The following is a 26,864-nucleotide window of genomic DNA, read 5'->3' on the forward strand; positions in this document are numbered from 1 at the left end:
AAATCCAGGAGGCACAGAGAACCCCTCTCAAAATCAATAATAATAGGTCAACACCCCGACATCTAATAGTAAAACTTACGAGTCTCAGAGACAAAGAGAAAATCCTGAAAGCAGCTCGGGAGAAGAGATATGTAACCTACAATGGTAGAAACATTAGATTGGCAACAGACCTATCCACAGAGACCTGGCAGGCCAGAAAGGACTGGCAAGATATCTTCAGAGCACTAAACGAGAAAAATATGCAGCCAAGAATACTATATCCAGCTAGGCTATCATTGAAAATAGAAGGAGAGATAAAAAGCTTCCAGAACAAACAAAAACTAAAGGAATTTGCAAACACGAAACCAGCCCTCCAAGAAATATTGAGAGGGGTCCTCTAAGCAAAGAGAGAACCTAAAAGCAGCAAAGAGCAGAAACGAACACAGACAACAGACAGTTAACAGTCACCTTACAGGCAATACAATGGCACTAAATTCATACCTTTCAATAGTTACCCTGAATGTAAATGGGCTAACTGCCCCAATCAAAAGACACAGGCTATCAGATTGGATTAAAAAACAAGACCCATCAATATGCTGTCTGCAAGAGACTCATTTTAGACCCAAAGACACCCCCAGATTGAAAGTGAGGGGGTGGAAAACCATTTACCATGCTAATGGACACCAAAAGAAAGCCAGGGTGGCAATCCTTATATCAGACAAACTAGATTTTAAAACAAAGACTGTAATAAGAGATGAGGAAGGACACTATATCCTACTTAAAGGGTCTATCCAACAAGAAGATCTAACAATTGTAAATATCTATGCCCCGAACATGGGAGCAGCCAATTATATAAGGCAATTAATAACAAAAGCAAAGAAACACATTGACAACAATACAATAATAGTGGGGGACTTTAACACCCCTCTGACTGAAATGGACAGATCATCTAAGCAAAAGATCAACAAGGATATAAAGACTTTAAATGACACACTGGACCAAATGGACTTCACAGACATATTCAGAACATTCCATCCCAAAGCAAAGGAATACACATTCTTCTCTAGTGCCCATGGAACATTCTCCAGAATTGATCACATCCTAGGTCACAAATCAGGTCTCAATCGGCACCAAAAGATTGGGATCATTCCCTGCATATTTTCAGACCACAGTGCTTTGAAACTAGAACTCAACCACAAGAGGAAAGTCGGAAAGAACTCAAATACATGGAGGCTAAAGAGCATCCTACTAAAGAATGAATGGGTCAACCAAGAAATTAAAGAAGAATTAAAAAAATTCATGGAAACCAATGAAAATGAAAACACAACTGTTCAAAATCTTTGGGATACAGCAAAGGCAGTCCTGAGAGGAAAGTATATAGCAATACAAGCCTTTCTCAAGAAACAAGAAAGGTCTCAAATACACAACCTAACCCTACACCTAAAGGAGCTGGAGAAAGAACAGCAAATAAAGCCTAAACCCAGCAGGAGAAGAGAAATCATAAAGATCAGAGCAGAAATCAATGAACTAGAAACCAAAAGAACAGTAGAACAGATCAACGAAACTAGGAGCTGGTTCTTTGAAAGAATTAACAAGATTGATAAACCCCTGGCCAGACTGATCAAAAAGAAAAGAGAAATGACCCAAATCAACAAAATCATGAATGAAAGAGGAGAGATCACAACCAACAGCAAAGAAATACAAACAATTATAAGAACATATTATGAGCAACTCTATGCCAGCAAATTAGATAACCTGGAAGAAATGGGTGCATTCCTAGAGATGTATCAACTACCAAAATTGAACCAGGAAGAAATAGAAAACCTGAACAGACCTATAACCACTAAGGAAATTGAAACAGTCATCAAAAATCTCCCAAGAAACAAAAGCCCAGGGCCAGATGGCTTCCCAGGGGAATTCTATCAGACATTTCAAGAAGAATTAATACCTATTCTCCTGAAACTGTTCCAAAAAATAGAAATGGAAGGGAAACTTCCAAACTCATTTTATGAGGCCAGCATTACCTTGATCCCAAAACCAGACAAAGACCCCATCAAAAAAGAGAATTAAAGACCAATATCCTTGATGAACATGGATGCAAAAATTCTCACCAAAATACTAGCCAATAGGATCCAACAGTACATTAAAAGGATTATTCACCACGACCAAGTGGGATTTATCCCTGGGCTGCAAGGCTGGTTCAACATCCGCAAATCAATCAACGTGATACAATACATTAACAAAAGAAAGAACAAGAATCATATGATCCTCTCAATAGATGCAGAAAAAGCATTTGACAAAGTACAACATCCTTTCTTGATCAAAACTCTTCAGAGTATAGGGATAGAGGGTACATACCTCAATATCATAAAAGCCATCTATGAAAAACCTACAGCGAATATCATCCTCAATGGGGAAAGGCTGAGAGCTTTTCCCCTAAGGTCAGGAACGCGGCAGGGATGTCCACTCTCACCACTGCTATTCAACATAGTATTAGAAGTCCTAGCCACAGCAATTAGACAACAAAAAGAAATCAAAGGCATCCAAATCGGCAAAGAGGAAGTCAAACTCTCACTCTTTGCAGATGATATGATACTGTATGTGGAAAACCCAAAAGACTCCACCCCAAAACTGCTAGAACTCATACAGGAATTCAGTAAAGTAGCAGGATATAAAATCAATGCACAGAAATCAGTGGCATTCCTATACACCAACAACAAGACAGAAGAGAGACAAATCAAGGAGTCGATCCCATTTACAATTGCACCCAAAACCATTAAATACCTAGGAATAAATCTAACCAAAGAGGCAAAGGATCTGTACTCAGAAAACTATAAAATACTCATGAAAGAAATTGAAGAAGACACAAAGAAATGGAAAAACGTTCCATGCTCATGGATTGGGAGAATCAACATTGTGAAGATGTCAATGCTACCTAGAGCAATCTACACATTCAATGCAATCCCCAACAAAATACCATCCACTTTTTTCAAAGAAATGGAACAAATAATCCTAAAATTTGTATGGAACCAGAAGAGACCCAGAATAGCCAGAGGAATACTGAAAAAGAAAAGCAAAGCTGGCGGCATCACAATTCCGGACTTCCAGCTCTATTACAAAGCTGTCATCATCAAGACAGTATGGTACTGGCACAAAAACAGACACATCGATCAATGGAACAGAATCGAGAGCCCAGAAATGGACCCTCAACTCTATGGTCAACTTATCTTTGACAAAGCAGGAAAGAATGTCCAATGGAAAAGAGACAGTCTCTTCAACAAATGGTGTTGGGAAAATTGGACAGCCACATGCAGAAGAATGAAACTGGACCATTTCCTTACACCACACACAAAAATAGACTCCAAATGGTTGAAAGACCTAAACGTGAGACAGGAGTCCATCAAAATCCTAAAGGAGAACACAGGTAGCAACCTTTTCGACCTTAGCCGCAGCAACTTCTTCCTAGAAACATCGCCAAAGGCACGGGAAGCCAGGGCAAAAATGAACTATTGGGATTTCATCAAGATAAAAAGCTTTTGCACAGCAAAAGAAACAGTCCACAAAACCAAAAGACAACCGACAGAATGGGAGAAAATATTTGCAAATGACATATCAGATAAAGGGCTAGTATCCAAAATCTATAAAGAACTTATCAAACTCAACACCCAAAGAACAAATAATCCAATCAAGAAATGGGCAGAAGACATGAACAGACATTTCTCCAAAGAAGACATCCAAATGGCCAACAGGCACATGAAAAAGTGCTCAACATCGCTCGGCATCAGGGAAATCCAAATCAAAACCTCAATGAGATACCACCTCACACCCGTCAGAATGGCTAAAATTAACAAGTCAGGGAACGACAGATGTTGGCGGGGATGTGGAGAAAGGGGAACCCTCCTACACTGTTGGTGGGAATGCAAGCTGGTGCAACCCCTCTGGAAAACAGTATGGAGGTTCCTCAAACAGTTGAAATTAGAGCTACCGTTCGATCCAGCAATTGCACTACTGGGTATTTACCCCAAAGATACAAATGTAGGGACCCGAAGGGGTACGTGTACCCCAATGTTTATAGCAGCAATGTCCACCATAGCCAAACTGTGGAAAGAGCCAAGATGCCCATCGACAGATGAATGGATAAAGAAGATGTGGTATATATACACAATGGAATATTATGCAGCCATCAAAAGGAATGAGATCTTGCCATTTGCAACGACGTGGATGGAACTGGAGGGTGTTATGCTGAGTGAAATAAGTCAATCAGAGAAAGACATGTATCACATGACCTCACTGATATGAGGAATTCTTAATCTCAGGAAAGAAACTGAGTGTTACTGGAGTGGTTGGTGGTGGGAGGGATGGGGTGGCTGGGTGATAGACATTGGGGAGGGTATGTGCTATGGTGAGCGCTGTGAATTGTGCAAGACTGTTGAATCACAGTTCTGTACTTCTGAAACAAATAACGCAACATATTTTAAGAAAAAAGAAAAAGAAGAAGATAACAGGAGAGGAAGAAAAGGGGAGTATGTCAGAGGGGGAGACGAACCATGAGAGATGATGGACTCTGAAAAACAAACTGAGGGTTCTAGAGGGGAGGGGGGTAGGGGGATGGGTTAGCCTGGTGATGGGTATTGAGGAGGGCACGTTCTGCATGGAGCACTGGGTGTTATGAACAAACAATGAATCATGGAACACTGCACCAAAAACTAATGATGTAATATATGGTGATTAACATAACAATAAAAAATTTAAAAAAAAAACCTGTAAAAAAAAAAAAAAAAGAATCAGCCTTAACATTTCCAAGAAACCAGCAAATCAAAATGATTGAAAAAAGACAAACATGGAATAGAAAAAATAGCTGTATAACTATTAGTCACTTGAGTTAAGCTAAAATAAAGGTAATTTAAGCTAAAAAGTCAGGACTTCAGATAATTGCCAAGTAAGGCAAGAAAGAATCCCACAGCCTTATCTCCTAGTAATAGTAATAGGAGTACCATATACAACTTCTAACTTCAAATGGAACAAAGAAAGGCTGATAAAATAAATTTTTTAATCTTTAGAATTCCAAAGACATATTTAAAAGTGGTCATGTGGGGTAAAGTATGTTGGACAGATAACAATGTAGTAGTAATTGACTGAACTAAGATTATTTTATTTTTTTATTTGTCATTTTTTGCTTAGGATAAGGACCTCTATTCTCTTTCATAACCACCACATTTTGCTGATGTCAAACATGTATTATCTTGTCAAAACCCAAATCTGTGTATGCTCAGGATCTTCCAGAAGTTGGTCCTATTATGGAGGTAATTTCCTTCTCTTTGCAAAATCATGCTAACCCAGTAATACAGAGTTGTGTTCTGCATCTTTCTGTCTGGAATATTTCAGCATACATTGGGGAACAATTCATTCTTTTTCTGAAGTTTTGTAGAATGAAAAAGATGAGTGAATTTGTTAACTTTAGGATAGGATGAATATTTGATCATTGGAAACAGAGCTGAAGGAATTGGCAAAAAGGAGGAGAAAAAAGCAACAAAGCACTGGCTGTTCTTTGTGTTGCTTACTTACCAAGTGGCAGTTTCTAAAAAAATTCATCAAGCTGTACATTTAAGATACGTGTATATTTCTGTATATGTATATATGTTATACTTCAATAAAAAGTTTAAACTAAATAAATAAGGAACAAATAAATAAATACTGAAGAAATAATTATTTGATCCAATGTTAGAGCCCAAACTGTTGTGAGTTGTCAGAACTGAATCACCCTGAACATGCCTAAGTGTGTAATAATTAACCTTTTTCTCTCTCATTCTCATTATTCTCTTAGCAAAGGAAATGTCTCCAGTCCATGTCACTAAATCATATTTGCACTGAGATGTTAAAAGGGAAAACCAGGTCGTGGTGGATAAGGGTATTGAAGGAGCACAATTGTATCAGTGAATTTTAGAATACAGTTCAATGTTCCTTAATGATGCGATTTCTATGAATTTAGTTGAATTATTTAATGAATAATCATTCATATATCTAATGAATTACATTGTATGTATGCATGCTTATCTAATTAAAATATTTTAAAATATGGACTCTATAATCAGTCACAAATACGTTTCCTTTCCATTATTCCAACAAAATTCCAATTTCTTTTTTCTAGTTCCAACCATGTATCACTCTGAGGAAATATGGTAATTAAAGTAGAATCATGACTCTAAAATACAAACCACTATTCTTTCCATAGAGGCAACCTAACTGTAGGAATAACAGAAAAGGTACTCAGTCAACTAAAATCATGACGTGTTTTTTTAAAAACCACCTAAGCAATCTTATGAATTTTCCTTAATAATTATGAATATAACTATATTCCAAAAGCAGTACTTTGAGTATTTTCTCATTACTTAGTTTTTATAACACGTATGAAGAATGAAAATTTCACAAATATATTAAATCTACTTTCCCAACCTCTTAGTAAATACGTATTCACTAGAAAAGGAAGAAGGATGTATTAAAGTAAAATGACAATTGGGGAAGGTCAGCCTAGAATGACCTTTATAATGATTCTAGCATGACAATTACACGTGTGAAGGGGTAAATCAACTTTAGTGTTCCCCAAATCATCTGATTGATAATATCCCTAAATTATCTAATTGGAAATGCAATTTTTTACATTTCAAACCTTTTCGGTCACTTATCTTCTGTCCTTACCTGCTTACCTCTAGAGATTATCATGGACATTGGTACCTCACCTGGTGATTTCTGGCAAACGAAATTTTAAATATAAAGCCACGCCTACAAATTGCTCTGCCAAGTAAAGTAGTTCATAATTTTTGTCAAGGTTCAAGGGAAGGCACACTGGAACAGCCTGGAGAAAAGGAAAGAAAGCAAAGAAACAAAATGTATAGGTTATTGCTTGCTGTTTGTGTCAGGTTAGGCATTCCTTTCTCCGATTCCTAATGGTCTTGTCAAATGGATCCTCTGTGATATGTTCATTAAATTAAGAACACCCTTGGTAATAAAGCAACATCCTTTTCTTCCTTATATAGTCCATCAGTATAACGTCCCAGAACACGTGTTTTAAAAAGTCTTGCTCAGGGGCACCTGGGTGGCTCGGTTGGTTAAGCAACTGCCTTCGGCTCAGGTCATGATCCTGGAGTCCCAGGATCGAGTCCCGCATCAGGCTCCCTGCTCAGCAGAGTCTGCTTCTCCCTCTGATCCTCCTCCCTCTCATGCTCTCTGTCTCTCATTCTTTCTTTCTCAAATAAATAAATAAAATCTTTAAAAAAAAAAAGTCTTGCTCAATGTGTGCGGCTTATATTTTTGTCCTTACTATTTCCTTTGCAAATCTCAGCCCAAACACAACCTTTTTCTTCCAGTAACAACACATATCTCCTTAATTAACTGCAGCTGTGATGCCTTCTCAGCATTACATTAGGAAAAAAAAAATTTGGAGTCAGAAATCATGGAAGAATTAGTATACCAATAAGTAGCACCTCATACATTCACTCATTCATTTATTAAGAAAAATTTTCTGAGCAAAAATGTATTATCTAGATAATGAAGGCGAGGTAGGGAAGCTGAAGGGACTCTATTTTAGAAAGTCTCCATTTCTGCAGTTTTCTTGCTCAGCCCTATTTACTCATGTTCTATATTTCACCTCGCATCTGCGTAAAAACCAAAGAAGCTATGTTCCCACTCCAGGGGGGAAACAAGAAAGTTAATCATTCTCTGAGTTCTGTCCTAGGACCAAAACATCTGATAACATCTAAGAAGACCCAGTTCCCAAAAATACTGTAGGACATTAGCTTCAAACAAACCTCAGCTGACACTGGCATCAACACCCCCTACCTTCGATGATTTATAAAATAACACCTATTACTCACCTGTCACTTGCCTTTGATGGGACCCTACCCTAGATTCCTGAAGGAACACATACCCTGGACTCCTTTCCAATATAAACCCCTAGCCCTAAATAATGAAGAGACTCATCCTCCTTTCCCCTCTGAGTCCCCCAGACACTCTGTCTGCTATATTCTGTCATTCACACTATTCAATAAACTCCACTTTCACTTTCCCTGGCTCACATTTGATTTCTATCCTGTGGGAAGCCAAGGAACCTCTTGGCTGGTCCTGTGGGAACTCCCCTACCCCACCTCCCCAGGTTCTCAGACTCAGCCTGCCTGCATCAAAGGAAATGCTGGAAATTCTAGATGGGATAAACATAAATTAGGATACCATGTTAGTCTCCAAGGAATTTACAGAAAAAGTGATTCAGAGACATTAAGTTTAATATCAAGTTGTTTTTTTTTTCTAAGAGTAAAAGCAAACATTAAAACAGAAAGTTTTTTAGGGATAAGTTCTTGGGCATACATATAGGGATATTCAGGGGGGGATCTGTGTACATGGCACGTATTAAATCAAGGTCCAGAAAAAACATCTCATTTCCTCTTAGGAATTCAGTAAATCTATTCCAAGGTAGATGGTGATGTGTAACTATTACAAATACTAAAATAATAAAAGATTAAATTACAAAACAGACATTCACACAGCATGGCATTCAATTAAGTACAGTTGAAGTTACTGCATATGCCAAATATCTCACCTTACCTTCCTTTACCAAGTAGGTGGCATTTATTGAATGTTACATTTTTGGACATACACAGTTTTGTCCTAGTAACAGATATGGAGGTATGTGAACACACATGATTAAATCACCATTTAGGTGGGTTTTGTTTTGTGTTTTTACTGTCTGCCTCATAATCCTGTGAAAAAGAATGCAAGAGTTGGACGAAGAATCACTAACACATGATCCTTATATACAGGAAAAAAAGCTTCAGATGTTGACCTATTTATTTCAATGAAGGAAAAACTACCCCCAACATTCAATTCTCGGGTCAATTATGAATTAAATCCAAGTAACTAAAAGCAAGTTTGAGAGATACAGATTAACAAAACTGACCTCTCTGAATTTTGATATACTTAAACCCCACTAAATTCTAATCTGACAGTTATTTCCACCTGAGATTTTATGAGCACTCTTTCAAGTACTGACATGCCAAAGTGCAATCAAACTTGTCAGAGTGGGATAAAGAAAAGTACACAGAGGAAAACCTTAGTTTCTGCTAAGGTTTCTATGTAAGTTTTTTTTTTTCTCACAAAGAGAAGTATAAACCTCACCTTTTCTTAATTTTTAAATAAACACACACATTGTACATTGTACTTTGTAAATGTACAGCCCATACAGATGAGCACTTTCTGAACTATGACCCTGCAGTCGGTTTTTTTAAACCTAGTCACTAATTATCCCCGATATTTATGGCTTACATGACCAAAATTCGTAATTAGATTGTGACTCACAGCCTGCTAGACCTATAGCAATTATTATAGAACATCTGTATTTTCCTGGGGCACCTGGGTGTCTCAGTCAATTAAGCGTCCGACTCTTGATTTCGGCTCAGGTCATGACCTCAGGGTCATGAGATGGAGGCCCTCGTGGGGTTCCATGCTCATTAGGGAGTCGGTTTGAGATTCTTTCTTTCCCTCTCTCTCTGTCCCTCCCGTGCTCACTCATTCTCGCTCTCTCTCTCTCTCAAAATAAATAAGTAAATCTTTTAAAAAAAATGCATCTTTTCTTAAACAAAGAACATCTGTATTGTCCTGACTTATCCCAGCTACGTGGAAATAAGTACCCCAGTCTCTCATTTTAGAAAAGAGATGGTAAATTTAGCATTGCAAAATGTTACCTCACAGCTCTTGTGATCTTGGGCAAGTTTGAATCCTTTTTTCCCATCACAATAACAAGAGTAACCTCCAGGGTAATTGACACAAAGTTGAGCACACATGTTCTCAGAGCATTCGTCCACATCTGGGGTAAAAGAGAACATAGATCTTAATATCTTCTAAATGTTCAATCCAATAGGAGTATTCTGATTTTAGTATAAGATAATCAATGATAATAAGGGCGCCTGGGTAGCTCAGTCGGTTGAGCATCTGACTCTTTATCTCAGCTCAGATAATGATCTCGGGGTCTTGAGATTGAGTCCCGCATCAGGCACCGTGCTCAGCGCTGAGTTTGCTGAGATTTTTCTCCCTCTCCCTCTGTCCTTTCCCCTTCTTGTGTTCACTCGCTCTCTCTCCCAAATTAAATAAATAAATAAATAATCAGTGATACTAGATTCTTAGCAAAAGAATCTCTGTGACATGAAATCACATTTCAACAGTTGGCATGGAAATTTAAATGGGTTGCAAGTGTAATTTCTATTTACACAAGTGAAACAACAAATTTAATGTATAACTTTCAGTAATAAATAATTAATACAAATATAACAACTATACTAATTTTCCAATTTTTGAATTTGAAGGAAAAAAGCCTGAGAGTATCAAGGCAACAGTCATTTCTAACTAAATGAATTCCATTGAGACTGCCTCCCAATTGTTTGCTTTGACAAAAGAAAGGGAAGGGTAAGGAGGGGAGAGGAGAGGAGGGGCGAGGAGAGGAGACAGGGAAGAGAAAGGGAGGGGAAAAAAATCCCTCTTAACTAAAGGTTTATTAATCAGGTATTACATAATATCAAGAACACCTGACATTCCATAACGCAGTGGTTGATAGTGGCAACAAATTTAAGGATATATCTTTATTTCTTATCATTTAAAAAAGAAAAATAAACCTCACTGTGCTATTACATCTCATATTGTGAAATCTATATAGCCCCATATTTTGAGAAAATCATCCTTGAAAAGTTGTAATAACATGCTTCAGCTAAAGTCTACTTCAGAGCTACATGAGATCCTTGATATTTTCAATGCATGCACCCTGCAATCTTTGAAAATTCGCAAGTACATAAATGCAAATATTAGTAGCATATAAATTCCCCCATAACATGTCTCAAAATACAACTGCAAAATTAGTGATCCCTTAGCATTAAAATTAAATTGCAGATAATTAAAGTAATATGAATACTGTACCTATGTGTCATACATACAACTTTTTAAAAAAAATCTGTCATTCATTGTATAAAACTACAATATACATGATGAAGTTGGCTAATAATAACTCTGAATATTACCATAGTAATTTCTATCTGGAGTTGTGGGAGAACAGAAATGGTGTGTGGAGGGGATATTTTTTGGTGAGTGCATAGGAGGTAAAACATCAAAATATCAACATAAGCAGATACATTTGAAAAAAACCTATTCTAAAATTACTATTGATTTAGGCAAATTCATAGAGACAGAAATTAGATTAAATGTTATCTCCCAAAAAGTAGATTCAGAAAGTAGATTAGAGTTTGGGGGAGGGAGGAGGGGAAATTTATTGCTTAATGGTTACAGAGTTCTGGTTGGGATGATGAAAAACTTTTGGAAACAGAGAGCAGCAATGGCTCCATAACCATGTGAAAGTAATTAATGTTACTGAATTGTACCCTTAAAAATGGTAAAAAGGGTACAATCCTATATATATATATATATATATATATATACGTATACATATATATGTATACGTATATATATATAGCCATAATAGAAAATCACTATTGATTTGATTAGTTTTAGTCATGATATTAAATTTACCTTGAAATGTTTAAAAATTGAAAGGAGGATATGAGATAATTTGCATTTATCTATGATAAAAAAAATCTCCCTAATACCTCCATGCTACATGCACACCTGGCAGCACTCTTTTGGCCAAATGAGTCCAAAGGGTTCTCCCAAATCCACAGGTGCTGACAGTACTCATCAATACTTCTCAAATTTCTAAAGCTCAGTTATCGTTTAATTATGATGAGATTTTTCTTTTATATGCATTTAATTATAACAGAACTATGTCACTTTCTTTTTTTTTAAAGATTTTATTTATTTATTTGAGAGAGAGAATGAGATAAAGAGAGCATGAGATGGGGGAGGGTCAGAGGGAGAAGCAGACTCCCTGCTGAGCAGGGAGTCCGACGCAGGACTCGATCCCAGGACTCCAGGATCATGACCTGAGCCGAAGGCAGTCGCTTAACCAACTGAGCCACCCAGGTGCCCCAGAACTGTCATTTTCTATTTAAGAATAAATGACATATGGATACAAGCACAGAAAATTATCAAAAAGCTTCGTATAAAACTGAAGAATTCGTTTTGTTTTTTTTTTTTAAGATTTTATTTATTTGTCAGAGAGAGCACAAACAGAGGGAGCAGCATGCAGAGTAGGCAGAGGGAGAAGCAGGCTCCCTGCTGAGCAAGGAGCCCAATGTGGGACTTGATTCCAGGATCCTGGGATCATGACCCGAGCCGAAGTCAGACGCTGAACCGACTGAGCCACCCAGGCGTCCCAAAACTGGTTTCTAACCATCCATGTAACACCTACGTGATTTTTAAATTTGTCTTTCTTTTATATGTGTATGTTTTTCCTTCCAGGTTGAAATTCTTTTTATCTTTGAATATTATTTAAATGATGCGAAGGTATGTTTATTTTGCTTTTATCATACATGGGAGGTCTCCGATTCATACGCAGCTTAGAGGACAAACAGAGTGCATAACTCTAAACCTAAAGACCATGTGTCTTACATACTTTTACTCTGGAAGAAAGCCAACGACTACCCAATTGGCCAAGCTGTATCATGGAGCTTGCCATCTCAGAAAATCTGATGGTGGATGTCAAACAGAACCAATGCTTCTAATCTCAAATCAAGGTTCAAGCCCACCCTCTCCACCATTAACATGATACCACCACAACTCTACCTTCACAAGACTTTAATACAGGATTGTATCTGTAGCCTTCAGCACATTCGCATTCAAAGTCTCCCGGGATGTTCTTGCACACAGCTGTGCCACAAATGTCTGGCATTATAGAGCATTCATCCACATCTATAAATTAAACCAAAAAATTTTTAAAAAATTTCCCATACCAGAGGATACTAGCAAAGAATGCCTGATTTGTGTTTCCTGGATCTAGTTTAATATATGTAATGAGACAACAGAGTGGCCTGGGAATAACAAAATCTTAAATCTATCATCAGGTTTTAGTTTGCTAAACATGATTTCTCCATACAAACATATAGGGAATGTGATGTTTGCTATGTTCTTTATAGTTATGTAAAAGGAAACGGCTTTAGTTATTTTCTTACCTGCCAAGTTATATTACATGAATAAATGGGAGAAAAGATTCACCATATTCTTAATATATATCTTAAATACATGTTTTTGAAATATGTTCTTAAGGTAGATTCACTCTGTATTATCGCAAATATAAAAAATAAAAATGAGGTGGCTCATCAGTCATGTCTTCCTTTGGAAATGGACAGTAGCTAAATCAGCATACTATTACTGTTGGCTAAAGTATTCAAGAGTGATTCAAATTTAAAAAGGAATTGAGTAAGACCTCTAAGTATTTATAAAATTCCAATACAAATTTTAGTGCTAAATTAATATCCAGAAATTTCAGATGCATTTATTATATTACATGGTAGAGTAGGAAACAAAATACTGATTGCGACTAGCCACTAGATAAAAGCATCTGTGAGGAAAAACAAAACAAGTGACAGAAATAGTTCAATGGAGATGTAATTATTAGTGAACTTTTCTCATCTGTACTCTCTGGAGACAGACAAGTTCAGAATGGAAAATATATTTTGTACTCTATAAAACTGAGAGTTTAATTTTCCCACAGACTAACCAAAATTTCAGACATTATTTTATTTTATTTTTTTAAAAGATTTTATTTATTTATTTGAGAGAGAATGAGAGAGAGAGAGAGAGAGCACATGAGAGGAGGGAGGGTCAGAGGGAGAAGCAGACTCCCTGCTGAGCAGGGAGCCCGATGTGGGACTTGATCCTGGAACTCCAGGATCATGACCTGAGCCGAAGGCGGTCGCTTAACCAACTGAGCCACCCAGGCGCCCTCATTACTCTATTTGAAAAGCATGAACATAAATAACTGAATCAATTCCTGTATAAGGGAATCCTCCTGTATCATGACAGTATCAATGTCAATATCCTGGGTGTGATATCGTATGACAGTTTTGTAAAATGTTACTATTGGGGGAAACTCCACAAAGAGTACATAGGATCTCTTTCTATAATTTCTTACAACGGCATGTGAATCTCCAATCACATCAAATAAAATATTCATTTTTTTAAAAGAGCTATAAAAGCTATATTTTAAAAGAAAGTGAAGACATATGACTAAAATTATTTGGTTTGAGGCATATGGCAGAGCACTATTTAAATCATATGAGTTCATGGGCGCCTGGGTGGCTCAGTTGGTTGGGCGACTGCCTTCAGCTCAGGTCATGATCCTGGAGTCCCGGGATCGAGTCCCACATCGGGCTCCCTGCTCAGTGGGGAGTCTGCTTCTCCCTCTGACCCTCCCCTCTCTCATGTGCTCTCTCTCTCTCTCATTCTCTCCCTCAAATAAATAAATAAAAAAAAAAAATTAAATCATATGAGTTCAGGTTATAGTACATTGATTTTATTACTCTACGCTGACATCTAACATCTGATGAAAAGTTTATTCTTGCATTGTAGAATAAATTACTGTGGACAATTACTGGCAACGTGATCTCAAGCATATCCACATCTTGGTGAAGGCCCTATTGTAATAGTTGTATGCATATTCTTCTATCACCTAGTTCATGGATAAAGTCTGTGTAAATGAAGTATACAAGAAAATATGTTGTGGTCATCAGGGACATTCTTATGTGTAAGAGGACTTTTTGTAATAATTTATATACATGTATATTAACTCGATGGATAAGAATTAAATACTTTTAATTAAAAATATAAGTCACAACTTCTTTAGAAGAATAGACCACTCAAATACTTAAGTGCAGAAGTATGAATGGATATTATTTGCTTAGAGAATGCATATGGTATCCTGCATTATGACGGTTTTCTATAGTGTTCTAACAGTATTGGCATTCTCAATTTCTAACCTCCAACAGATCTTGAAATAGGCAGACAAGAAAGAAGTATGGTCACAAATTGGATAATGGTTTAGGAGAAATTGTTAGTTAACGCAGCTCACTTCAGAGTCATTTAACTGAACTTTAAATAATATTATAGTAAATTATACCATACTAAACACTATAGCACAGTGAGGGTCAGAACATCCCTTGAATATGAATTCAATTTGGGGATTTCCCAAAGCAGATATGAATAGAGTTGAACAAGGACACTTTATGTTTTAACTTACTACATTTTTCCACCTCGTAGCAAAAAGGAGAGGGACAAGGAAGGTGGGCGGGAGGGAGGGAGGAAGGAAGGAAGGAAGGAAGGAAGGAAGGAAGGAAGGAAGGAAGGAAAGGAGGGAGGGAGGGAGGGAGGAAGGAAGGAAGGAAGGAAGGCAGGCAGGAAGGAAGGAAGGAAAGGAGGGAGGGAGGGAGGGAGGGAGAGAGGGAGGAAAGGAAGAAAGGGAAAATTATTTCCATTTTCTAAAGGCAAAACTTAACTCCAGGCTGGAAAATTTCATTTTTAGTCATCCACATGTAGCACAACTATTTCAAGATTTAATTACGGCAGCTAAAACAGTCAAATAGAAAGGAAATAGGCAGAGGGAAAAAAAGCCAAAATTGGAGGGAAACATAAGGACAAAGAAAAACAAAGGAAATACACTAGTAAAATGACTTATTGAAAAGCTAAACTTAAAAAAAAAAAGAAAAGCTAAACTGACAGGGATTATTTAAGTCTGAAGAGAAAAATAGTTATGACCAATTATATATATGAGAAATGTATAAAGAGAAAGTATATGTATAAAGAGAAAGTATATGCATAAAGAGAAAGAAAACTAATTCTTCATCTTTCCCAAAACCACAACAGGAGATAAGGTACAAGAAGAAAGGTTTATATTGGATATTTGACAGGTATATCTAACAAAGAAATATGAAATACAGTGGAAGAGGTTATTAAGGATTATGATGGATTACTGTGTATAGCTGTTTATCTTATGGAATAAAGGAAATAATATTATAGTGTCTGAAAAAAATAAAAACAATGATTTTGCAAAGTCTCTACTAAGCAAGGACTTGCACCGAAACTTCACTTTATCACCTTTTAATGGAATTCTTTATTCAAACGTGTACATGCACACACACCCACACACAGACGGTAAGAAAATAGTAAAATACTCAATAAATAATAAAATACAATAAGAACACAATGAAAAATTCTATAAATAACAAAATAATCTATAAACATTAAACTAAAAGGCAGTCCCTTAGTATCACGAGGCTTCAAGGTGGGTAATAATGTATATTTATTACAAGCACTTATAACCAGAGAGTTCCAAGAATTTCCTGGGGAAATTCCTCTAACCGAACTTTGCTCTCATACAGTAAATGCCTTCTTACTCTTACCTTTGCAGTCCTTTTTATTTAAAAGCATAAAAAAACCACTTCTACAGGAACAGTGGTAACTTCCAGGTGTATTATCACATATCTGGCTGCAACCTCCATTTACATTTGAGGGATCTTTGCATTCATTTATATCTAAGAAGGGAAAAATAAATTATTTTTAAAGCAATAAGGCCTTTGGAGAACTTTCCAGGAGGCCAATCCTGATGAGTCAGGTGGGTTTTGTAGACATACCATATTCACACTTGTCTCCTTGCCAACCTGGTTTACAAATGCAAGTGAATCTAGCTTGGCCGTCTTTGCAGCTCTTATATCCATCTTCATTGCATGGCAGAGGACTACATTGGTCTGGAATGGCTGAAGGAGATAGACAGCTATTTAATTGTTACCACATGCCATTGTAAAAAAAAGAGTTATATACCCTTTAAGAGAAATCCTGTGCATGGAGCCTGTAATCAATGAAAAAAATTACAACTCCTGCCTTCAAATAATACTTTCTCATAGAAAAGTGAGTCCGTTATTTTTTCCTCTATGATCATCAGCCTTGTTTCCCAAACTCCTCATATGAGTGAAATCACATGGTATCTGCCCTTCCCTGACTGACCTACCCTGCTTAGCATAATACCTTCTAGCTCTATCTACATTGCCACAAATGGCAAGATTTCATTCTTTTTTTAAAAAGAGAGAGGCAGACCAAGAAGTCAACTTTTTTTTCTTTCTTTCTTTCTTTTTTTTTTTTTTTTGCTTAAAGACTTTATTTATTATCAGAGAGAGAGAGAGCACAAGCAGGGGGAGCGGCAGGCAGAGGGAGAAGCAGGCTCCAACACTGAGCAGGGAGCCCAATGTGGGGCTCAATCCCAGGACCTTGGGATCATGACCGGAGTCCAAGGCAGGCACTGAACCAACTGAGCCACCCAGGGGTCCCAAGCCAACTCTTAACTATGGAGAATGGGCTGATGGTTGGCAGAGGGGAGGTGGGTGAGGGGACGGGTTAATGGGTGATGGAGATTGGGGGTGCACTTGTGATGAGCACCAGGTGTTGTATGTAGGTGTTGAGTCACTAGACTGTGCAACTGAAACTCATATTGCACTGTATGTTGGCTAATTGGAATTTAAATAAAAATTTTTTGGAAAAAAAAGTGAGTCCATTAGACAAATCTTTGTAATTATTTTGCAAAAGGGAACTACTTTTATATTTGCAAATATATACAACTATACAATATATATTTACAACTATAATTTGCTATTTTTTCATATAAATTGCCTTATTTGATCCTTAAAACAATTCAAATGTGGTAGGCAGAACAAACAAAACTATGCAGTATCAATACAAAAAAGAATTTGGGACTTCCAATTTGGGCTAAGATGAAATAACACCAACTAGATTTATCTTCCTGCCTTAAATAAATACAACTCTGCTCAAAATACATAAAACAATGATTTCCAGACACTGGGCAATAGGCAGCAGAGTACCGGTGATTCCTAGGGGAAGGCCATTTTGTTCATAAAATGTTACAGCACTTTATCACCAACTTAAATGATATGCCCACTTGTGTATTTATGGTTTCTCTCATTAGGCACAGCAATGGTCCCTTGGTTCCTGCACATTTCCACCTGTTTCTCAAGCCTTCCTAGTTAACTCTGCAAGTTCCTTCTAACACAGTCCCTTTTGCTTAAAGTAGCCTAAGGAATTTTTTGTTACATGTTAAAAAAAAAAAAAAAGTTTTAAACCTAACCAAACCCTAATTACCAGATTTTCAACAAATGTCCTCATAAAATCAAGTTTTTTGAAAACTGCTAATAAATTTGGTATTAGTTAAAATTCTAGAAGACAAGCTAATCAGCAAATTATCAAATTACTTTCATATCTGGGACACCTGGGTGGCTCAGTGGGTTAAGCGTCTGCCTTTGGCTCCGGTCATGATCCCAGGGTCCTGGGATCGAGCCCCACATCAGGCTCCTTGCTCAGAGGGAAGCCTGCTTCTCCCTCTCCCTCTGCCTGCCACTCTCCCTGCTTGTGTGCACTCGCTCTCTCTATCTCTCTGACAAATAAATAAATAAAATCTTTAAAAAAATTATTTTCATATCCTTTGGTAAATTAAAAAGTAAAGTATGGATTAAATATACATGTTCAGGCAAACTGTTTTACTTGCATAATTACAACCCGCTGAAAATTAGAAAAAATTCAGATAAATGAATATTTACATAATGCCAATGCCACATGTAAAACATTCACTAGATGAACATCCCAATTTACACATTGCCATTTCACCTTTTTGTCTTTGACTCTCAGCTGGGAAATTGGGAAATTAGAGACAAATAATCTACCAGAGTTATCACTAGGCCCTATATGAACTTCAGAGGGAGAAGGCTAATTCAATATTCTAACATTTTTCACATTTATATGATTGATGCCAAAAATTAGAAGAATAAACATGGCTCCACTTTGACCTATTAATCAACTGTACACATGGTTATGCAACAACATCTAAAATAAAGCTGTGGGGAATAAAATTCTGAAGTCAATGACCTAAAGCTTAGTAAACAAGGAACACTGTTCAACTTAAACATTAGGTGGAATATTTATTTTGAGTAAGAGAGCAGCATTTACATTTGAAAAAAAATGCTTTCAAATGATTTGAGAATATCTCCTTGCTAGGCACACAACTCTTATAGGGCTCATTGTTGATTTTAAACATGAGTTATGTTTACATAGTGTATTTTATTTACTCGCAGGTTTTTACTTTGTTTTGTTTTGTTTTTTTCAATGGATGATAGAGGTGTTTACCAGTGACACAGCTCCTGAGATCAGGGTGAGCATCAGTGGACTGACGTGCAGCAGTGAACAATCCAGCTCGGAAAGAGCCAAGACAACCTGTAAGTACAAATAAATGTAATCTTTTTAGAATACATACACTTACTTCATCCAAAATCATGGTGGAGGTAGAAATTATCCAAAGTGACAGAATATTTATCTTCCTCTGGATTGACAGGATTCAGCATTCAAAACATCATCCCTAAATATTGCCATCCACATTTTTGAAAAATTAAAAATTCTACACGCAAGATTATAATAAATACAGAATCATGAAAAATGGGTTTGTGGAGGCTTCTTTTTGGAGAACTTTAAAGCAAGAAGTGAAAAAGATCTTAGATTAACAGAAAAATTCATTGGCAAATAAATCTATGCTCTTAATTCTGCAGCAGAGACCTAGAGTTACCCTCAAATCTGTAGACCAGAGTCTAATTTAAAAGTGTCTATAATTAAGTCAATAGATTATGTTAGTGTTTCTCGCTGCTGCAGGCAACTTCTAATTCTCCCAGTGTTGCAGAGAGACTAATATAATAATATTTGTATAATGCCTCAATATTACAAAGTAGGTTTACTTCATTCATTTTATTCCTCACTATAACTCTGTGAAATTAGATATAGCAATCTGGCAGCAAAAACAGCTGAAATAACAGATAAATACTTATATACCTCAACTAGGAGACATTCAGTGTCAATAACATTTCTTAATAGCCTCCGAAGACAACATTATTGATTGATAGATAGATAGATAGATAGATAGATAGATAGATAGATAGATGCAGATATAGATACATCACTTCACTGTACAGCTAATCACAACTTACTAAAGAAGTGGTATTTTGATTATCTTTTGCCGAGTAAACAACCCCCAAATTAGAAACTTAAACAATCCCTCTATTTTGCTCACAATCTGTGGGTCAAATATTAGAAAGGGTTTAGTTGGGCTCTTTGTCTCTGTTGCACATAGAGTCAGCCAGGGTAGATGAGATTGGAAGATCCAGCTCTCAGATGGCTTTTCACTCACATGGCTGACAGCTCAGGCCCCTTGGCATCTCTCTCTCCGCATGTGGTCATACTTCAGGGCTTCTCAATGTGGTTGAGTTTCTCTTAGCATGCTGGTCCTACAGTAGCACTTCTTTCATGGCAGCTAGCTTCCAGGAGGAAGAAAGCAGAGGCTGCCAGGCCAAAGAAGAGGCATTTTGTCACCTGCACCACAGTCTATTGATCAAGGCAATCCCAGGGTACATCCAGATTCAGAGAGCAAGGAGGCACTATATGTTTATAATCACTCCATGCTACTGCATATAAGTTATTGCTTCTAACTTTTTGCTTGTTAAACTTTACTCCATTGCAAGCAACCACCATTTTTATAATCCCCTCTACCCATGAAAGATACTTAGATTGCCCCCAACTTCCCACCTCTACAAGTTGCACTGCAATGGATATCTTCATGTGTCTCTCAATAGTACATGCATAAGAAATAGATACCCAGGGGTTTCAGGAATTGTGGGATCATTAGATAGGCAGGTTCTCTGTGGCTCTCCAGAGGTGCGTTCCCACCAGAGAGCATAAGAATTTCTATACCTTGGCTTTCTAATTTTTGCCATAGTAGGCAAATAAGTGATATCTCATATTGTTTTTCTGATTTCTAGTGAGATGGAGCATACCTTTATGTCATTTAAAAATTTTTTTCCTCCTCTGAAAATGTTCCTTATTATTTATTAACTATTTTTATATTGGCAGTTATTTATTGTTCAGGTGGGCTTGCAGAATTTAAACATTTATGAATACCATCTCTCATTCTGTTACCTGTCTCTTAACCTTACCTTTTATGTCTCTTTTAAGAGAAGTTCCTAATTTTGTTGAAATCAAATTTACCAATTATTTTGTCTTCTGGTTTGTGCATTTGCAGTTTTTTTCCATGCCATTGATTACAAAGATATTCTGTATTATTTCTTTAATTTCATGGTTTCGCTTTAACATTTTTTGTCTTTATTCCAGCTAGAATACACCATTACATTTGGTGGTACTTACAAACTCAAATTTCTATTTCTGATTAGAGTTAGTCAATCTCCCCCACACCATCTTCTCAACAATTCACAGTGATTTGTGGTGTCATCTTTATCAAATATTAGGTTGGCATATATACATGAGTCTGTCTCTGAACTCTTTAGTTTCATTAGTCTGTGTTCTTCTGACAATATCATATTGTTTTCTTTCTACAGCTTTGAATTATTAATATTTGATGAGGTGCTTCTTCCCTTTACATTTTTAAATGTTTATTTAGACATGGGTGGACTTTTATTTCCTGATTTAAAGGCTAAAGTGAACTTACTGAATTCTTTTTAAAAAAAATCCATCTGGAATTCTAAATGGGATTGCTTTTAATATATAGATTAATTTGGAGAGAACTGCTCTCCCTATAGTATCACTCAATCAAGAACATGAAATGTCTTTCCATGATTTCAGTACATCCTGTATATTCTTAATTTGAGTTTTAAAATTTTCTCTGTAGATGTCATATGAGATTTGTTGTTACAGCAGGAGGTATCACCTTTCATTTTCCACTGGACTGTGTAAAGAACTACCACTGACTTTTATACGCTAGTCTTAGAGCTATCTAAGAATCTCTCATGTGTTCTAATATATTGTCTATGAAGCCTATTTATTTCTATGTATATAATCATATCAATTATAAATAATGACAGGTACATATTTTGCCCCTTGAGCTATACAGTTCTCATTTATTTTTCTTTCCTTATTGCATTGGTTGTAACTTCCAGTGCTTATCTTCTTATCCTTAATCATAAAGAGACTACATCTAATGTCTAACCGGCAAGTATAATGTTTACTGCAGATTTGGTGTTTTTTTCTTCCTTTTTCCCTTCTTCCTTTCCTTTCTTTTCCTTTCCTTTTCTTTCTCTTTCCTTCTTTCTCTCTTTCTTTCTTTTTTTCTTTGTTTCTTTCTTTCTTTCTTTCTTTCTCTACTGTTGTGTGTATATCATTAGAGTGACCATACATGCCAATTTTCCGAGAACAGTCCTATTTTGTTCTTTTCTACCTGGCATTTATCTATGGTAGTACTGGTCCTGGACAAAAGTATCAAAATTGGTAAATTATATGGTTATTCTGTATAACCTTTACCAAGCTCAGAAAGTTCTCCTATAATCACAGTTTGCAAAAAGGTTTTATATTAAATGCTGAACTTTATCAACTGTCTTTTCTGTATGAACTGAGGTAATAATACACTCTTTATGTAGATAATTAAATTGATAGATTTTCTGATGTTAAACCATTCTTGAATTTCTGGAATAAACCCTACTTTATTATGATATATTATTTTTAATACACTTTAGATTAGATTGGATATCATTTTATTTAGAATTAATTTATAATTGAAAAGGAATTTTATTTTTATTTTTATTTTCTTGTGTCGTTCTTATCTGATTTTGGAATCAAGATTACACCAAACTTTCTGAATAAGTTCACAGCATAGAATCTTATTCTCTCTTCTAGGACAATTTTATAAGAGAAAGTTTAACAATTTTTTTTTTTTCAATTTGGAAGAAGTCATTTGTAAAACATCTGGGTCTAGATTTGAGGGGTGTCATGGAAGAGGGCTTTGATTGAGGTTTTTCTGGTTTAGTAATTATTTGTAACCACGTTATCTACTTCTTCTTGTAAAATAATGTTTTCTATTTTTCTGGGAATGTATCCATTTTATCAAGTTTCCAAATATATTTTGGTATAGCTATTTGTATTATTTTGTGATTATATTTTATTTTATGATTATCTATATTTTACCATTATAAATTCAATCTATGTTGGGCTTATAGTAATTCTTTTTATCCTACACTTTGTGTTTTGGCATTTCCTTTTTCGTTCTTTTTCTTTTTCCTTAATTATTCTTACTATAAGTCAATCTAACTTACTAACCTTTTCAAAGAATGAGATTTTGCTTTTGTGAATCTTTTTTGTTTTCCTTTTAACTTATTTCCATCCCTATTTTTGTTATTTCCTTATTTCTTGCTACTAAGAGTTTGCAGTATCGTACTTTAAAATTTTTTCTTGATTTGTATGATTAGGTCAGTTTTTAAATACTCCAAACTGTCCTCTTACTGCTGCCTCAGCAGTCAGCACCCCACTTCCCACACACACATACTAGGTCAAGCCAGCCTTCAGTTTATCCATGGATTTCTCACATTTCTTGTTGTTTTTCATTTTGTTTTGTTATCATTAGTGTCTGGAATGCCAGTGTTTCTCTGGAGATGATTTTAAGAGAAGGAGTCAGCAATCTGGGCTAATTCACCAACTTGGCAAGAACCAGAAACTAAAATTTATTTCTAATGTTTATATTTAGGCTCAGAACTTAGCATTTTTCCAAAGACGTTTGTCTTCCATTAATACAAAAATCCACTCTATCAGGTGATATTTTAAAGGCCCACATAAATAGTAGGGTGATTCGTTCTATTTTCTAAGGAAAGAACAGAACTTAAAAACTTAACATTTGTATAATGAAACCCACAAGTATTTTTTTACCAAATTCCATGTTTCCAATGCAGTACATGGGATATGTGGATAAACTGAAGTACTTTCTAACCCCTGAAACTCTAAACCTAAACACTGCCCACTGTGTGAGTATTAGTGATCTAAGTTCTTGGGTGTCCCTGTCTCACTGTAAGGAGATTCCTGATAAGCTGGGGTTACTAGTAAAGTTAGGTTAGGTTTGCCAAGGACAGGATCATAAAGTTTTCCCCCCCAATTAGGGCCATTGGCCCATAGAATATATACATCAAATGATGTAAAAGTTAAGTAGAGCATTTCTTTTCTGTTTTCAATAGTGGAATTCATTGCATATGCCTAAACATAAGTAAAGACCAAAATATAAATTGTGAATCAAAAAATAAAACATGATAAAAAATATAGTTCAAATTATGGGTTGGTTAAATATTAATACTTTACATTTGAATAAAAGTGTAAAGTAAAAAAATCTATCTACATACATACACTTATTTGGTACTCCCAACAGGTCCGAAGTTAGAGAATATAATTATAGTGCACATTTAAATACAGAACCTGAAAAGCAAAATAACTTGCTTAACCTGACACAGTAGAAATTTTTAGATCTGGGAGTAGAGCCCACATCTTACAGGTTTTGTTTTTGGTTTTTGGCTTTTGGTTTTCTTTTTTTGTTCTTTTGCACTTGGTTATTCTACCATGCTGCCAAGTAAGACAAGCAAAGAGAAAAGAAAGTTGAGTAGAGCCAGAAAAGAGGAAGCTGAGAAGGAGAAAAGGAGAAAAAAGAAAACCATTTTATCCAAGGAATTTTCCCAAAATACATAATGTTGTATTAAAAAGTTATTTATGGGGGCTACTGGGTGGCTCAGTCGTTAAGCGTCAGCCTTCAGCTCAGGTCAGGATCCCAGGGTCCCGAGATCAAGCCCTGCATCAGGCTCCCTGCTCAGCGGGAAGCCTGCTTCTCTCTCTCCGACTCCCCCTGCTTGTGTTCCTGCTCTCACTATCTCTCCCTCTGTCAAATAAATAAATAAAATCTTTAAAAAAAAAAGTTATTTATCTTTATCCAAATGTACTCTGTGATCAAAGGTATGTACTTCTAGAGTGCTGATGCCCACAAAAACAGAGTTTCATTACATGGACCTAAGAAACAAGGATTAATACTATATTTTTTAATGCAAGCTTTTAATTTTAATAGCCAAATATCTTTTTTATAAAATATTTAAGCCCCTACCTAAAATTGAGAAGCTGAAACAGTCTTGACATTCTATTTTTTCTCCACGTTAATTTAAATTATAATGATTTATGTCATAAGCTTTAGAGAGTGTAGAGATCTTTTCTTTCAGCAACAGATAATCCATAAGTTCCAATTATAGAGTAAACAAGTCTTAGGGTATAATGTATAGGATGGTGACTACAGTTAATAGTACTGTATTGTATATTTGAAAGTTGCTAAGAAAGTAGATCTTAAAAGTTCTCATCACAGGAAAAAAAATGTAACTATGTGTGGTGATGGACATTAACTAGACTTACTGGGTGGTCATTTTGCAAAGTATACATACATATATTAAATATTATGTCGTATACCTGAAACTAATACAATGTTACATGTTAATTATATATCAATATTAAGAAGATAACCCATGACAATTCATATGCTTCTAAAGAATGTCCTGATACTTAAATATAAATTATCATCAGCCTATGGACCTTTATGACAAAGACAAGAGAATAAAAAAGACTAAAAGTCAAAATGCCACACATTCATTAAAGAACCATTTCAAATTTGCCTACATGTCCTTAAATAAAAGGACAGCAAAACTCCATATAAAATGAACTCTTACTCCCAAGGCTAATTAAATTATATTGGCTGGAATAGATGGGTGGAAGATTGGACTTGATCAAATCTAAATTCCCTTCTATTTCTATGATTATATGATTGAGATTCTTTGAACTTACCTAAGTATTTTGGATAAAAATAATCCTAGAAAGAAAGAAAAGAAAAAATACATCTTAGCAAGTCTAAATTTCACTATATAGTTAAAACAATCTTATAATGTGTTTTATATTAAATATGCAAATATATTACATATAATTATCATTTCCACATTACAACATTTTTGCTATAGTAAAATATGCCAGGAGTAGATAACTAATAACAATAAGCCAGTAAGACACTTAGCTTAAATCAATATTAAGCAATAAAATCATGTTACAAAAGCTTCTAATCTGAAAACAGGTTCTACTGAAGATGTTACATGCAATATATGCTCTTTATTTATAAATCCTTTAATTTTTCCGTAACAATCAGATACCCATTTGACACATTTCATGTCATGCTGATTACATATGCCACATTTAATGTTGAGTAAGAGTGACATAATTTGAAGTGAATTAAAGTGAATATTTATCTTTTAGCATCTTATGTACATGTAATACCTTACTTATAAATCGGTTATGTACCAAAAGTTTGTCTGTAAATCAGTAATTTGGACTAAGGAATGTACTTTTCCAAAGGGAGAAAAATTTATAAATGATTTCTGAAGGTACGGTTCTTAGGCTGGTTCCCCAAAGCCTTCTTAAGCCATAATATATCTAATGTGTAACATTAACAGCACAAGAACACCTCACGAGAAACCAGTGTTTCTACACAAAAACATAAGTAAGGAATATACCTCATCCAGTTCAGAGCCAAAGTCTCCGCTCTTGCCTCCTCTCCCAAATAAACCTATACAACACTTGTCTACTTGTTTGTAAGGATGGGATCTCCCACTAAGTAATTCAAACAGTGGTGTTTTTGTCTACAGAACAAAAGCCAGGAAAATAAGCAACAATGAATAGGTTCAAAAGGAGATGATGCAGGTGAGAGGAAGATATTAGGGACAGCGGTGAGGTGAGCAACAGGGTGGAGACTAGGAGTGTGAACCATAATATTAGGGACGTGGACGGGGAGAGGCGGGGGCAGGATAGAAAATGAGAAGCAGGGGCGCCTAGGTGGCTTAGCTGGTTGGGCGTCTGCCTTCAGCTTGGGTCATGATCTCAGGGTCCTGGGATCGAGCCCTGCATCGAGCCCTGCACTGGGCTCCCGGCTCAGCGGGGAGTCTGCTTCTCCCTCTCCATCTGCCTCTCCCCCTGCTCATGCTCTCTCTTGTTCTCACTCTCTCTCTCAAATAAATAAAATCTTTAAAAAGGAAAAAGAAAGAAAATGAGAAGCAGTCACAAATGTTTCTTTTTCCTTG

At 36.0% G+C, this 26,864-nt stretch overlaps 1 protein-coding gene across 2 annotated transcripts in view; it reads right to left on the bottom strand.

The window, feature by feature from the left end:
* Positions 1-26,864, bottom strand: part of PROS1 (protein S) — an 81,211-nt gene that overhangs the window by 32,819 nt on the left and 21,528 nt on the right. For both annotated transcript variants that reach the window (XM_028116947.2, XM_028116938.2), the window contains exons 3-9: positions 25,585-25,609; positions 19,087-19,173; positions 16,533-16,655; positions 16,302-16,433; positions 12,691-12,816; positions 9,711-9,832; positions 6,717-6,832 (exon numbers count right to left, since the gene is read on the bottom strand). In XM_028116947.2, coding sequence (XP_027972748.1) covers positions 6,717-6,832; positions 9,711-9,832; positions 12,691-12,816; positions 16,302-16,433; positions 16,533-16,655; positions 19,087-19,173; positions 25,585-25,609 — 731 coding nt within the window. The remainder of the gene's footprint in view (positions 1-6,716; positions 6,833-9,710; positions 9,833-12,690; positions 12,817-16,301; positions 16,434-16,532; positions 16,656-19,086; positions 19,174-25,584; positions 25,610-26,864) is intronic.

Source organism: Eumetopias jubatus, unplaced genomic scaffold (genome assembly GCF_037043125.1).
Source record: "Eumetopias jubatus isolate StellerSeaLion01/CBP00866 unplaced genomic scaffold, mEumJub1_p1.0 scaffold_1, whole genome shotgun sequence".
In the NCBI taxonomy this organism is placed as follows: Eukaryota; Metazoa; Chordata; class Mammalia; order Carnivora; family Otariidae; genus Eumetopias; species Eumetopias jubatus.